Source organism: Typopeltis vanoorti, chromosome 19 (assembly GCF_054136105.1).
Source record: "Typopeltis vanoorti isolate ZY-2024b chromosome 19, IOZ_Tvanoo_1.0, whole genome shotgun sequence".
NCBI classification, from domain to species: domain Eukaryota; kingdom Metazoa; phylum Arthropoda; class Arachnida; order Uropygi; family Thelyphonidae; genus Typopeltis; species Typopeltis vanoorti.
The window spans coordinates 30,743,284-30,756,380 of NC_143567.1; the positions used below are offsets into that span (position 1 = coordinate 30,743,284).

Here is a 13,097-nt window from a genome sequence, read left to right on the forward strand (position 1 = left end):
CTTCTGTGAACCACGTCTCAGTGATCCCAATAATTTTTGGCCAGGCTGATGCTATCTGTGCCACCAATTCCTGTCCTTTATTCCGGATACTCCTGGCATTAGTATAAAGCATATATGAGATTTTTACTTCAGTTTTTTTTTTTTTTTTCCAGCAATTGTGTCTAATGAAGGCGGGTTTCCTGTGGCTGAGAAAGAACTTCAATTATACGTCTCTACTGGACCAATGTGTCGATATGCTGTTGACTTGTTGCCAATGCTGAAAGTTCTAGCAGGAAACAATGTGCATAAGCTCAGGCTAGATACTCATGTCAGTATTTTCAATGAAAAATATTTAATTATTGAATTTTATTTCAAATTATTTTCTGTTGTTGTTATGATCATCAATAGACCTTACACACACACACACACACACACACACACACACACACACACACACACACACACACACACACACACACACACACAGCTCATTAAATATGCCTTAAACTCTTTCATTGCCTGCATCTACACTCTCAGGAATGCATTCTGCTCAATAACACTCACCATATAAAAACCTGTTAAAGCTAGGCCTCTTTCTTTTCCTGTTTCCTACCATACTATGAAAAATCTCTTTCACATTAATCCATTAACCCCACTAATTTATATGTCCAATCAATTTCCCCCCCACCTCCTGTTCCTTATCCACAAGACGCTCTGCAAATTGCATTTCATCAATATTCTAAATGGGATACCACCTTAGTCAGTCATTTATGGATCCTTTTCAATATATCATCATCATTTTGAAAACTAAAGATGCCCAAAGTAGCACACAGTAATTCATATGTAGCCTGATCAAAGTCATATCAGAGAACCATATCATTTTTGCATGTCATGGTTCTCTACATCATTGCCATAATCTGTTGTGATATCATCACAATTTTAGTAATGTGTCCCATATATTTTAGGTCCTTTTCCACCATCACTCCCAGATCACATTATCTCTGCTTTCTGCAAGATATCAGAACCAATACTTTATATACTATTGCTCTCGATATACATTTTATTACTCTATACTTACTCATTATTATATGAAAATAGTAGTAAAGAGCAAGCAGGATTTAAGACAGGAATGACCAGAATTGATCATATATATTTATAAATTTATAAAAAACGACAAATTTATAATTGTTTAAAACGACTGAGCCAGCCGGTAACTGAATTCTGATACGCAATTCAGCAACTCAAAATATTAAAGGGATCACGCGATTTGCAGTCGTGGTTCTCCCCTTTTTCTTTATGTTAATGGGATTCCTCCTTTACTCGTGCAGGTCCGAAAGTTTAATAAGTGGTAATTCAAATCTCAGAAAACGACAGACTCATGAACTTTGGGTTAAAGAAATACATTTATTTGAAACACTTACATATATATACTTTAAACTTTAAATGGTAATTTCAATACTAAAGAGTATGAACTCCCCCCCCCTTTTTTTATGTTAGGATATCCAAAATATCCACTCCTAAATTTATTCTAACAGTCCCACACTTTCTTTTGTGTTACTATGTTCAGACTTGGTTAATTCACACAGAGTTACTCAGTTCCCACATATAAAAACAATACATGCACATAGTTATATACAATCCAGAGTAGAGCATATCAGACGTATTCCGTCTTGCATTTTTAACATGGGATAATATTCTTATTTATGCTCAGGCTTTATCCCCCCCCCCAACTTAGTTAATATTCAAGCTAATTTCTGACATAATATCATAAGTGGTTTTTCCAAAATAAACAGTTCGAAAGTTTGGTTCCCTTCTCAGCATAAGCTTAGAGTGGCACTAGCTTATTAGACATAGACAGATTAGTCCAAAAACAGTCCTTTAGGCACTATATGAAAGTTAATTGTGTAGAGCTCCTTAATTCCCTGGTTCCTATTCCTTCTTTGGTTACTATTCAAAATGAGTATGAAAACTTGTACATTACCATTCTTGTCTTTTCGCAGAGTTGCTGAGACTTCCTTGATTACACTTTCGCGTTTTCTCACCACGTATTCTCATGGCATCTGCAACTTACTTCTATTTTCTTCGAAAGGTTCACCTTTCGCTGACTACATGTTGGCAGAACTAACCAACGGCTCTTTACTAGAATTCCGACCTCATTCCTTCGGTTAGTGCACTCGGAGCAGCACGTACAGCAACTGGGAGATTGTTGCTGGGTACCGGCGGTAAGCTTTCACAGCTATCCAGGAATTGGATCAGGAACACAGGAACAGAAAACAAGAGAGAGATTCAATCTCCCGCCAGACCTTATGTTGTAAATGCGAGCGCCCTCTCTCAATGACTACGTCATGCTCATAGCGGCGGCCGATTGGTCACCGCAACTCCAAACAGTTTTGACATGGCTCTAATACATATATCATCTTATATACATCTAATAATAACATTTCAGTACTGATACATAATTTTCCCTTGTTAATTTTTACACAGACATTATGAACTTTAATTATGGGATTCTCAAAATCACTTAATATCTACAACTAAAAATGGTTAGACATACTTCTGAGTGAGCATATGTACACTATCTTTTTAGCTTTTCTTCTGGAGGCATAAGTATGTCCTTATCCTTAGATCTAATCGTTACCGTATGTTGGGGCGGAAGTAGGATGACTCACCAATAGTGAATCAGCACTTTTTCCGACACAACAAAGGCCCACCCTTTATCTAAAATTTTACTTTAACGAAGTTACAGAAAAATTTTGTACATTTTATCCGCTCCCCCTTCCTTTTTTTTTCCTTTTCATCAGTTTTCATTAGTTTCTTAACACATGTGAGTGGCTTTGCTCCCCACCCTGTTTACTTGGAATTGTGCATTTATCACTAGCTTGGTCTCCATTTTCTGCCCTTTTACAGGTACTGGTCAGCTTTTTACACGTGACAAGATCACCATGTATCTCCTCGATCCTAAGAATGGATCTTGTATTCGGTTCTCTACCTTTGTGCAATGACACGTCTTTCCTTTTTCTCTCAATCTCACCATTTTCAGTGCACTGAGGATTGTCATGCAAAGGTTTGTCCCTCCCTTTTCTTTTTTCAACGTTCTGATTGGCATTGTTTGAATCCTTTGCTCAAAGGAACTTAATCTTCCTTTTTGGGGTAGTCGTACGAGAATCCATTCTTCCACAGAAAATCCTCCCCTAAAATTAGCCCTATGTGGGAGAGGGAGCTCTTAGGTAAAATCAAAAAATTTTGCCGTGCATACAATCCAAACTCAGGTAGTCCCATCTTCAGTCTCACTACTTTAGTAGCATGTGTTGGGGAGGGGGGAGGATATCCCTAAGATCCCAATTGATTTCCTCAAATGTCTGATTCTACTCTTTACACAAAGCCCAAGTTCATTGATGTGTTTTTCAGATATTATAGATGCTTGGGAACCAGTGTCAATTAGTGCTTCAAAATTCCTTCTGAAGATTTTTCCTTTCACCACCATTCCAGGGAAATTTTCATTGCCCTGTCCCCCCTTTTTAGTAGGTAATCTGGCACACGTGAGTGATGTTGTCTCTGGTCGGTATCTGGTTCTAACGTCTTTTGGTGCTATAAAGCAATCACGAGCAATATGCCCTAACTTGCTACAGTTGAAGCACCTAGGAATTTCTCAGTGGTAGTTTTTCCCACTCTCTCTCTCTCTCTCGCTGAGGACAAAAGGGTTTCAGTTCTACAGCTTGCAGACATTTCTTGCAGCTTCCTCATCATGTGATCCATTTTCTCTAGCATAGGTTGCTGTAGTCTTTCAACTTTGTCGCTGACAATTTTCTTTATTTTCTCTTCTTGCAAAGAGGGTGAGCATTTGATTTTTGGCTGGATCAATTGTTCGCTGGTTGATCACGGCATCAAGATGTTCCACAAGTGGTTTTTGTAGCTTCTCTACCTCTTGCCTGACTATGGATCGAACTTCGTTGAAATTACAAGCACCTATTGCGACACTGTAGACTGACTCAGAGTTGCTTTCTTCAGAGTCTTTCAGTACCCTTTTTTGTTTCTCTTTCCTTTCTATTTCGTCTCTCACAGGGTTTGGATTCCTGTCAATGTCCTTGTTCTCTCTAATTAACATTAATATGACTGACAGAGGTTCTGGGATAAATGTCTCCTAACAACTGTTCTCTTTCAAGCACAGCATCATAGCATTCCTTTAAATTTTGTATTTCCTTCCCAAATGCAGTCTCCCTTAGCTCCTGCCTCAAACCAACTCTAAAGATCTGGAATATAGTCCATTCCAGATGTCGTTTTTCTTCATCAGGCACACTTAATGTGTTTGCAAAGGTGAGCAGCCTGTTGTGAAAGTCAGAGACACTTTCCTTTTCCTTTTTGGGTTATTCTCTGGAGCTTCCATAGGTTAGGCCCTATGCTTTTTGTCTTAGAAAACTGGGAGGTTAGGATCTGTCTAAACCTCTGGTAGTCCATTGTATTTTTCAATAGTGGAGAGGAGTAGAAGAAACTTTTTGCCCTTCCAGTTAACTTGCTGCTGCGGAGCAGAATAAGTAACTGGAAGTCACTCCATCGCCCTATTTTCCTAAGTTCCTCTATGTAATCAAAAAATGCCCCCACATTGTCTGATTCTTCGCCAGAGAACTGAGAAAAAATTTGTTGGGGGTTTATGCTTTTAAAAAACTCTGGGTCGCTCATCTCAGTTGATGTTGGTAGGGACATACTTACCCTTTCAGATTAATACACTTTATTTTTAACTCAAAATTTCACTATTATACTTTCAATCTTAAATGAGTTCTGTTTCTGAGATTGAGACCAACTTATCGTGCACTATAATTTCTTTTTTTCAAGCATATCCTGTCGACTGCTGCACCATTGTTACGTCTTTGCTTCTTCCCTTTTAAGTTATTTTTATATTCGAGGTTTCTATTATCTATTACTTTAGGACGATGGATGACTGGAGAAGTGAAGCATGCAATCTGGAAGGAAGAAACATTGTGGAGGCAGCACAAGATGGGTGGCAATAATGGGGTACGAAGGGGAAAGATCATTTTCTACTTTGAAATGAATTAAAAATTATCTGCGATCATCGTTAGGACAATCCAAATTAAACAATTTAAGTATATTCTATCCATAGAATAAAATATATGAAATATATTAGAAAGGATAGATCATAGTGAAATTATAAATAGATTTGCAGAAAGTAAATGCTGCAAAAAAATTAATTAGAATTTTTTAAGCTTTTTTCCATTGTGTGTATTTTTATAAATACACACAATAGAAAATATACTTTATTAATAAATACAAATAAACTTTATTATATTATAGATATTGTTGAATTAAATAAAAATGTGCAATGTTCATATATTTTAAAATAAATTTTTCGCAATGAAAGTTATTATATGTATTATTTAATTATTGTTCAATCCAATGTGATTAAGGTGCCAAATATTTTTAGCCCAGGGTGCTCAAACTTGTTAAGATGGCCCTGGTTACATGAGGAGTACAAATTGCAAGCAAGGAAGATGACTCACTTAGTAAGGGTAACAAAAGTACAGTATGAGCATCAGGTAGTTAGCAAATCAATATGTGGCCAGTAGAAAGATGAATGATTATGGAAGGAATATGTTGGTTAGTGATAATGGTAAAATGATAACCACTGATGAGGATACAGTAGAAATATTAAATGAGCAGTTCATTAAGGTATTCTTGAATGTGACATAATGCAGAACTTGAGAGCAATGGGAAGGGAGGAAAGGGGCACTGATGGTGAGTGAGCTGAGCTGTATGAGGAATTGAACAATAGTCTTAAATGTGGTTTGATCAGGGTCTCATACAATGGAATGATAGCTCTTTTATATCTCTGCAGGTCCTTCTCAGTATTGCAGCAATTCTCTGGGTTACCTTCACCAATTTTGCAATATGTTCCCTGAATTTCAGTTTTCTATCAATCATCACCCCCCAGATCTCTTGTCTCCCCTACTTCCTCCAATCAAGTATGCAGCCTCCCTTTGATGTATCCCAAACTTCAAGACTTAACATTTTGCTGCATTAAACCGATACTCCCATTCATCTACCCATCTGTACAATTTATTCAAGTCCTCTTGAAGAGCTGCCACATCTGCACTATTACTAATAATCCTTCCCAACTTCACATCATCAGAAACAACTGAATATCCTCCTACAGTCCACTGATAATGCCATATATAAAGGTCAAACAATACAGCTCCAAGTACCGAGCCCTGTGGGGGACCCCACTTGTAACCTCCTTGATATTGCCCCACCATATACAACTCTCTGATATATATATATCCTGAATTCAGTTGACTAACCCGACATCTAAACCCATGTGCTGCAACTTAAATATCAGCTTATCATGTAGTATCCTGTCAAATGCCTTTGCAAAGTCCAAAAAAATGGCAGTACAGTGGTACTTCGACTTACGAACTTAATTCGTTCCTGACCATAGTTCGTATCTCAAAAACCCATTTTTCCATTATATCTTAAGGGAAATCAATTAATCCATTCTTAGATTCAAAAATTAAGAAAAAAATCCAAAAAAATAAAAATACTATTCTCAACTAAATGAAGAAAATGCAAAGAAATGGAGAAGGAGTGAGAAGGTGCATTTTTACACTATAAATATGCATTTTGTATACCGTTACATATTAATTTTTATTTATTAAATCTTTGGTTTTACATGATCAGTATGAAAATTATCTTCCATTAAATTGTAAAAAAAAAAATCAATTTTCTTGTAGCTGGTTTTGTGGTTCAGGAGTTTTTGATTTGTTGTCATTAGTTGCTTCTTTTTGTCTCTTAGGTGAGGGAGGTTTAAAAAACCTATCCAATGTTGACTGAATCTGTTGTTTCCTTAACACCCTTCTAAAATGATTAATGACATTGTCATTGAAGATATTGGTGGCTCTAGAAATAATACCTTGATTTCAATGCCACTTGTTAACCAATTCTTGCCATTCACCCCAGTGCTGCAAGATTTTTTTTACGTCACTTCTTGGAATTGCTCTCTTTTTGTTGCTGTCTTCTTCGTCCTCTGAAGACATTTGCTTTTCCTCCTCATCCCTTTCTTTTTCCTGCTCTCTTCTTAACTCCTGTAGCTCTCTGTAGTGGTCAGCTCAATGTTGTGCTCCTCTACACCTGCTTCATCAACTTCCAAATGCATGGTCTTGCTCAGGGAGGCAACTGTATCCACAATGTCAGTTTCACTTTCAGGACCTTCCAATGCAGTTTCTCAGACACAGTTGGGCCATAACTTTTTTTTCCAGGCTGATTTTAGAGTTTTCACAGAAACATCTTCCCATGCCTGACTAATAAGACGCAAATAATGAAAAATATTGAAGTGATTCTTCCAGAATTCCCTGAGGGTTAATTTTGTGTCGGTGATAACTTCAAAATATCTTGTAGAAGTGGTGTGGTATTAGGAGACAAGAACTTAATTTTGATGAAATTAAACTCTTCATCCAAATCTTCTTCCAACTGTGGTAGATGTGCTGGAGCATTGTCCATTATAAGAAGAACTTTCTCAGGTAGACCCATTTCTTGTAGATACCGTTTCATTGTGGGAGCAAAGACCTCTGTCATCCACTCACAGAAGAATTGCCTGGTTACCCAGGCTCTGCTGTTACCTCTCCACATTATGCTGAGTTTGTGCCTCTTAACTTTCTGCTTTTTAAAGACTCAAGGATTTTCAGAGTGGTAAACCAACAGAGGTTTTATCTTCAGGTCACCACTGGCATTGGCACAAAAAAGCAAAGTTAGTCTGTCTTTCATTGGCTTGTGTACTGGCAATTCCTTTTCTCCTTAGTGATGAAAATTCTCTTAGACATTTTCTTCGAGAAAAGCCCAGTTTCGTCGGAGTTGAAAACTTGTTCTGGTCTGTAACCTTCTGACTCCATCAGTTTCTGAAATTCCTTCACAAACCTTTCAGCAGCTTCTTTGTTAGCACTGGCATCTTCTCCATTTCTAACAAAATTATGGATACCGGTTCTATTCTTGAATTCCTCAAACCATCCTTTGCCAGCTTTAAACTCTTTGCCAATGTCTTTGCTACAGCTAGTGGATGGCAAGTTCTGCGAAAGATCTTTGTAAATAGTTTGAGCTTGTAAACAGATCATGTTTTGAGATACACTATCTCCTTTCAGTTGCATGCCATTGATCCAGATGAGTAGTAAAGTTTCCATTTCTTGCATAACTTTATTTCTTCAAGATGACATGATAGATACTACTTTGGCCATATCCAGTTCTTTATAAAAATCTGCTTTCTTGACAATTGTAGCTATGGTGGGTTTGGACAAGTCACACTGTTTGCAGAGATCACTTTGCCTGACTCCTTTCTCATATTTTCCCAAAATCTTTCTTAATTTCTATTGTAATTTTGTTCTTCTCTTCTTTCTTAGTTTTCTTTGGCCCCATGTTGAAAATAATATACTGATCAGTGAAATTACGCTTATCTGGTAGATTATTCAAGAAAATAAACGTGAAGCTACAATAATGTACGTCACTTATAAAAAGAAATACATACAGTACATGTAATAAATACAAACCTAAAAAAACTTCACAAAATGTATTGTTTGTTTACACAAATACTGAAATAGATACACAAAAAAGCAAATATGTGCAGTGTTCATTGTATTTCAAATAAATACGACATAGTAACAACAATTGTTACAGTACAGATGGTTCAACACACACTTAGCTAAATGTGCAAACATATATGCTGGTGCTGTACTCTGCATTAAGCCTGTTTCTAGTGTTACACCCTGTTATCTTAAGAATGTAAAATTCTCAGTTATCATGGTGTTACATGAAGAATAAATAAAATAAATTAAAAACCCTGCATAAAAGATAATAGTCGAATTAATTAAAAGAAAAAGAAAGATTCTTGCATCCAATAAAATATATAAAACATAAAGGTTTTGTTAAACTAACTAACAAAATTAATCTCATTTAATTCATATCACAATATTAATATTGTGATATGAATTAAATGAGAAAAGTTAAATAAATAAGACAGAAAAGGATTAGTCATAAAAGATGGTATGTGAGAGGCTAGAGATTAAGTTATTAAGTAAGTTCATAGAAAAAATTTGGAAGGGGGATTAAATTAGAGGCTAGCAAAAGAAAAACAACAGACTATCGCTCAGGGCCGATTCCCGGATCGAGACATCGTTACGGGCCCGCCGATCAAATGACGTTTGGCAGAAAAATGCCACCCTAATTGGTCAGTGAAGTAAAAACAAGTAGGGGGCGGAGAAAAGAAGTTAGAAAAAGTGGTTAGGAAAACAGGTATAAAAGGGTTGGAACCCCCCCCCCACAAGGCTTTTCTTGGTTTTGATTCTGTTCCAGGAGAGTCCTTCGCGAGCTCTTTCGTAGGGATTTCACAGTGTTTTCCTGAGTGGTGAGATTGGAGTTATATCTCTGATGTCACAACACGGAAACAAAAGTGAGCGGAATTTTGGTTCCGTATTTCCTATGCGAGAAGCGAAGAATGCCATAGTCGAGGAAAAGAAAGCATATTCATTCTTTGTGTTTCGACTTCAGTGACAACTACGAGAAGGGGAAAGAAATAAAGAAATCAATGTCCACGTGGCAGGTTGCACAGCCAATATATAGATGATTCAAAGTGTGTCTAAGCATAGTTCAACTCAAAAAGAAACGTAGGAGTAGCAGATTATCGAAGAGGTCATACCAAGAAAGTTCAATCAGAAGAAGGTAAAGGTCCATTTGAAAAACCCAAGAAAGAAAGGTACTGTAAAATATATCTAATGTTAACTAAAATTTGTCTGTGATAAGTATCATTATTCTAATACGGAACTGTTGAAGTGACCAAGGAAAATTTATACTAGAACTTTAGTATCTAACCAGAATATATTAAAAGTAAGCTGGCTAGTGTTAATTTTATGTGAAAAATTAAGTGTCCCGAGAATTTTGCATGTCTGTTGTTGTTTATTGGAAATTTAAAATGTCATAGTTGTGTGTTAGTGCAGTAAATGGTTTAGTTAATCTACTTAAGTTAAAATTGTTAAATAGCGTGAATTAATCTTATTTGTCCATGTCAAGTGAATTTATGTGTTGAATTGTTATGGCGGCATGATCGTAATACTCATTATAGGATCACAGCCTAATTACTTGTAATAAGCTAATGTTAGTTTGTAAGTATTTAGTTTAGCATTAAATTGAGTAATCATAAAAATTGAATTGTACCATGTTAGGGAATTTAATAAACCTTTGTTCAAATGATAAAAGAGTTGTCTGAAATTGCTGTCCAATGCACCACTTGAAAAATACGAACCTAATCACACAGGAAATTAATGTTAAGAAACGAGATAAAGTGTCACGACTGCAATATAGTTACACTTTCAGACATATTTGAGTTCTTTCTCCTTGTTTTTGAATATAATATCTCAAACTAAATATCTCAAAAGGCGCAGTATAAATACAAATGTTAGGGGTACTAAGGGGAGAAATAACTTAGATATTAGTATAAGTTTTGGTGATATCTCGTGCGTAGATAATAGAAGAACATTGATAAGAGGAAATTATAAAATAGAATAAAAATCGTAAAATGGGACACAACATAAATGGCGCAGCCGGTAGGATATAAAGTATAAGAAAGTTAATAGAATAGAATAAGAAGAATAGGTCACAACACTAGTACTAGTGGGAAAAGTGAAAAAAAAGTATAATGTAAAAGAGGCTTTAATTCATTTGAAAAGCAACTACATTTGTATCTAGAGGCCAAAATGGGATATGAAAAAAGTTCATATCTCGAAAAGTTGGTATCTTGAGTGTTTAGTACGTCGAAGTACCACTGTATATGCCTTCCCTCATCAATTGCTCCTGTCACTTTATTATAAAAGCCAATTATATTACTAAAGAGCACCCCTTAATAAATCCATGTTGACTCTCACAGATAAAATTATCCTCATCTACCCAACGCTGTATATGGTCCCTCACTAATCTCTTCAAGATCTTTAAAACAACTGATGAAACACAAACTGGCCTATAGTTAGACACATCCAGTCTGCTACCGCCCTTAAGCAATGGCACTATCTTACCTTCCTTCCATTCCTTACGTACCTTTTTCCATATCCAGAATTTCATTCAAAAGCCAGGTCAACGGAGCTGTCAGTTCTTTAGCACATTTTTCTCAAAACCCGTGGTGAAATACCATCTAGTCCCATAGCTTTACTGAGATCCAGGGTACTCGGTATGTGGAACACACTTTCCTCTTGCACATCTAAACCTCGAACCTGTCCTATCCCTCAAGTATTAAAACTTACTTCTACAGGATGATATACTCCAATAAAGTGTTTATTGAGCAACTTCACTATGCCTTCTGCATCAGTCACTCTATTCCCATTTTTATCCCACAATATCATTCTTCCACAATCATTTCTCCTCCTACTGGCCACATAGCTAAAAAATTCCCTAGTCTTTCTTTGGATCTTAGTGCCAGTCTCTTCTTCCAGTTTCGCCTTCGTTACCATTAGTCACTCTCCTGGCCTGAGTCTTATATTCTTCATGCATCTGCTCTCCACTGCTTTCTTTATATCTTCCATAACCTCCTTTTTACCTGCAGTTCCTGTTTGATATTGTTTGTCATCCACTTTACACCAAATTGTGTCCTCTTCTTCACTCGTGGAATACAGCTTATTGCTGCCAACAAATATTCCTTCACAATTACCCATGCATTAATGATATCCTGGCCTTCCAATTCTGCCCTCCATGGAACAGCCCCAAGTTGATATCTAAGAGTATTATAATCACCTGCACATACGTCACTTTTCTTTGATACCTCCTGCATGTCTATTCATCTTCCAAGTCAAAACCACATGATCTCTCTCTCCAACAAGGAGTAGAGATGTTATCTCAGTTATTATCAGCTCTTATGATGCTATTACCAAATCCAAAACTCTTGGATCTCTTGTTTCCTCTATTACATGTTGCCTAAGACATCTGTCCCTCAAGAATTCCAGAAATTCCATTCCCTTATTACTACATGCATTTTCCTCTTTCCAACTTATACTGCTGTAGTTAAAATCTCCCATAACAATTATTCTTCTTGCACCTTCCAAGCTCAACTGCCTAAACATCTTCTGGTCCCCACCCTCTCTGCTCCTTGGCTTGTGGCAACATCAAACTAAATATCCTATCTTGCCCACCTCTACCTCACACCGTATGATTTCAAAACCATTAGTGTCACTGCCTTCAAAACCTTCACTCTTAGAGGACATAAGTCATTACTTATCATAAGCAGTGTCTGCGCGGTTAGCCTAGTGGCTATGCGCTTTGCAACCATATGCCTGGGAAAGGAGTGTCCTAGGTTCGATTCCCGTCGACGACGCGAGGAGCTTAAAGATCTTCCTCAGCCATAGCCAAGTTAGCGGGTCTTGGGAGTGGATGGCAGGGTTTTTTCCACCAGTTTATCTGGAGTTTTTCATCCCACAAGCAGGCAAACCAGTCCAGTGAACACACACAGATTACAGTCAGGAATACTTACCCAGCCATAGGTCTGATTCGTCAGCTATGCCGGTTCCAGAGACTGGATAAAATTTGGGGGGACTGAGATGGTGCTGTACCTCCCCATAAAGAGGACTCACGGCTGTGTATCATTATACGATTATTATTATTATTATTATATCATAAGCAGTAGTACTCCACCACCGCATTTTCCCTTCCTATAATGCTGAAAAATGCTGTACCCTGCTACATCTATTCCTGTTATTATATCATCTTCCGCAGGGGCGGCTCATGCATAGGCATTGCAGAACTGCAGCATCTCCAATTTTTCTTGATATATAAATATATTTATTAATTTATTTATATTTGCTTGTAATGTTTCATTTTATCATCAACAATCTTATACAATTCTCTTATTTTATATAAAAAATAATAAAAATCCATATTGTAGCACTTAGGAAGGCAAAAGATGCTAGCAGCACTGTGTTTACCACAGCGTCATATTGCTACACACTCAAGCATATGCACGACATAGTGAGATGTGAGCTATCAGCGTAATGTGGCACTGTACATCGCGCAGTTCCACTGTTGTTTATATGAAGTTTGTGCCAGTAGTAGAGAGTTCGTACTGCTTATCGTGTTTACTATGTCTCTTT

The 13,097-nt window shown here is 36.9% G+C and overlaps 1 protein-coding gene across 1 annotated transcript in view; it reads left to right on the plus strand.

The window, feature by feature from the left end:
* LOC150095962 (fatty-acid amide hydrolase 2-like) overlaps nt 1-13,097 on the plus strand; it is a 118,026-nt gene that overhangs the window by 82,886 nt on the left and 22,043 nt on the right. Inside the window, exon 6 of the mRNA XM_090408965.1 lies at nt 153-307. Within this exon, the coding sequence (XP_090265091.1) occupies nt 153-307 (155 nt within the window). The remainder of the gene's footprint in view (nt 1-152; nt 308-13,097) is intronic.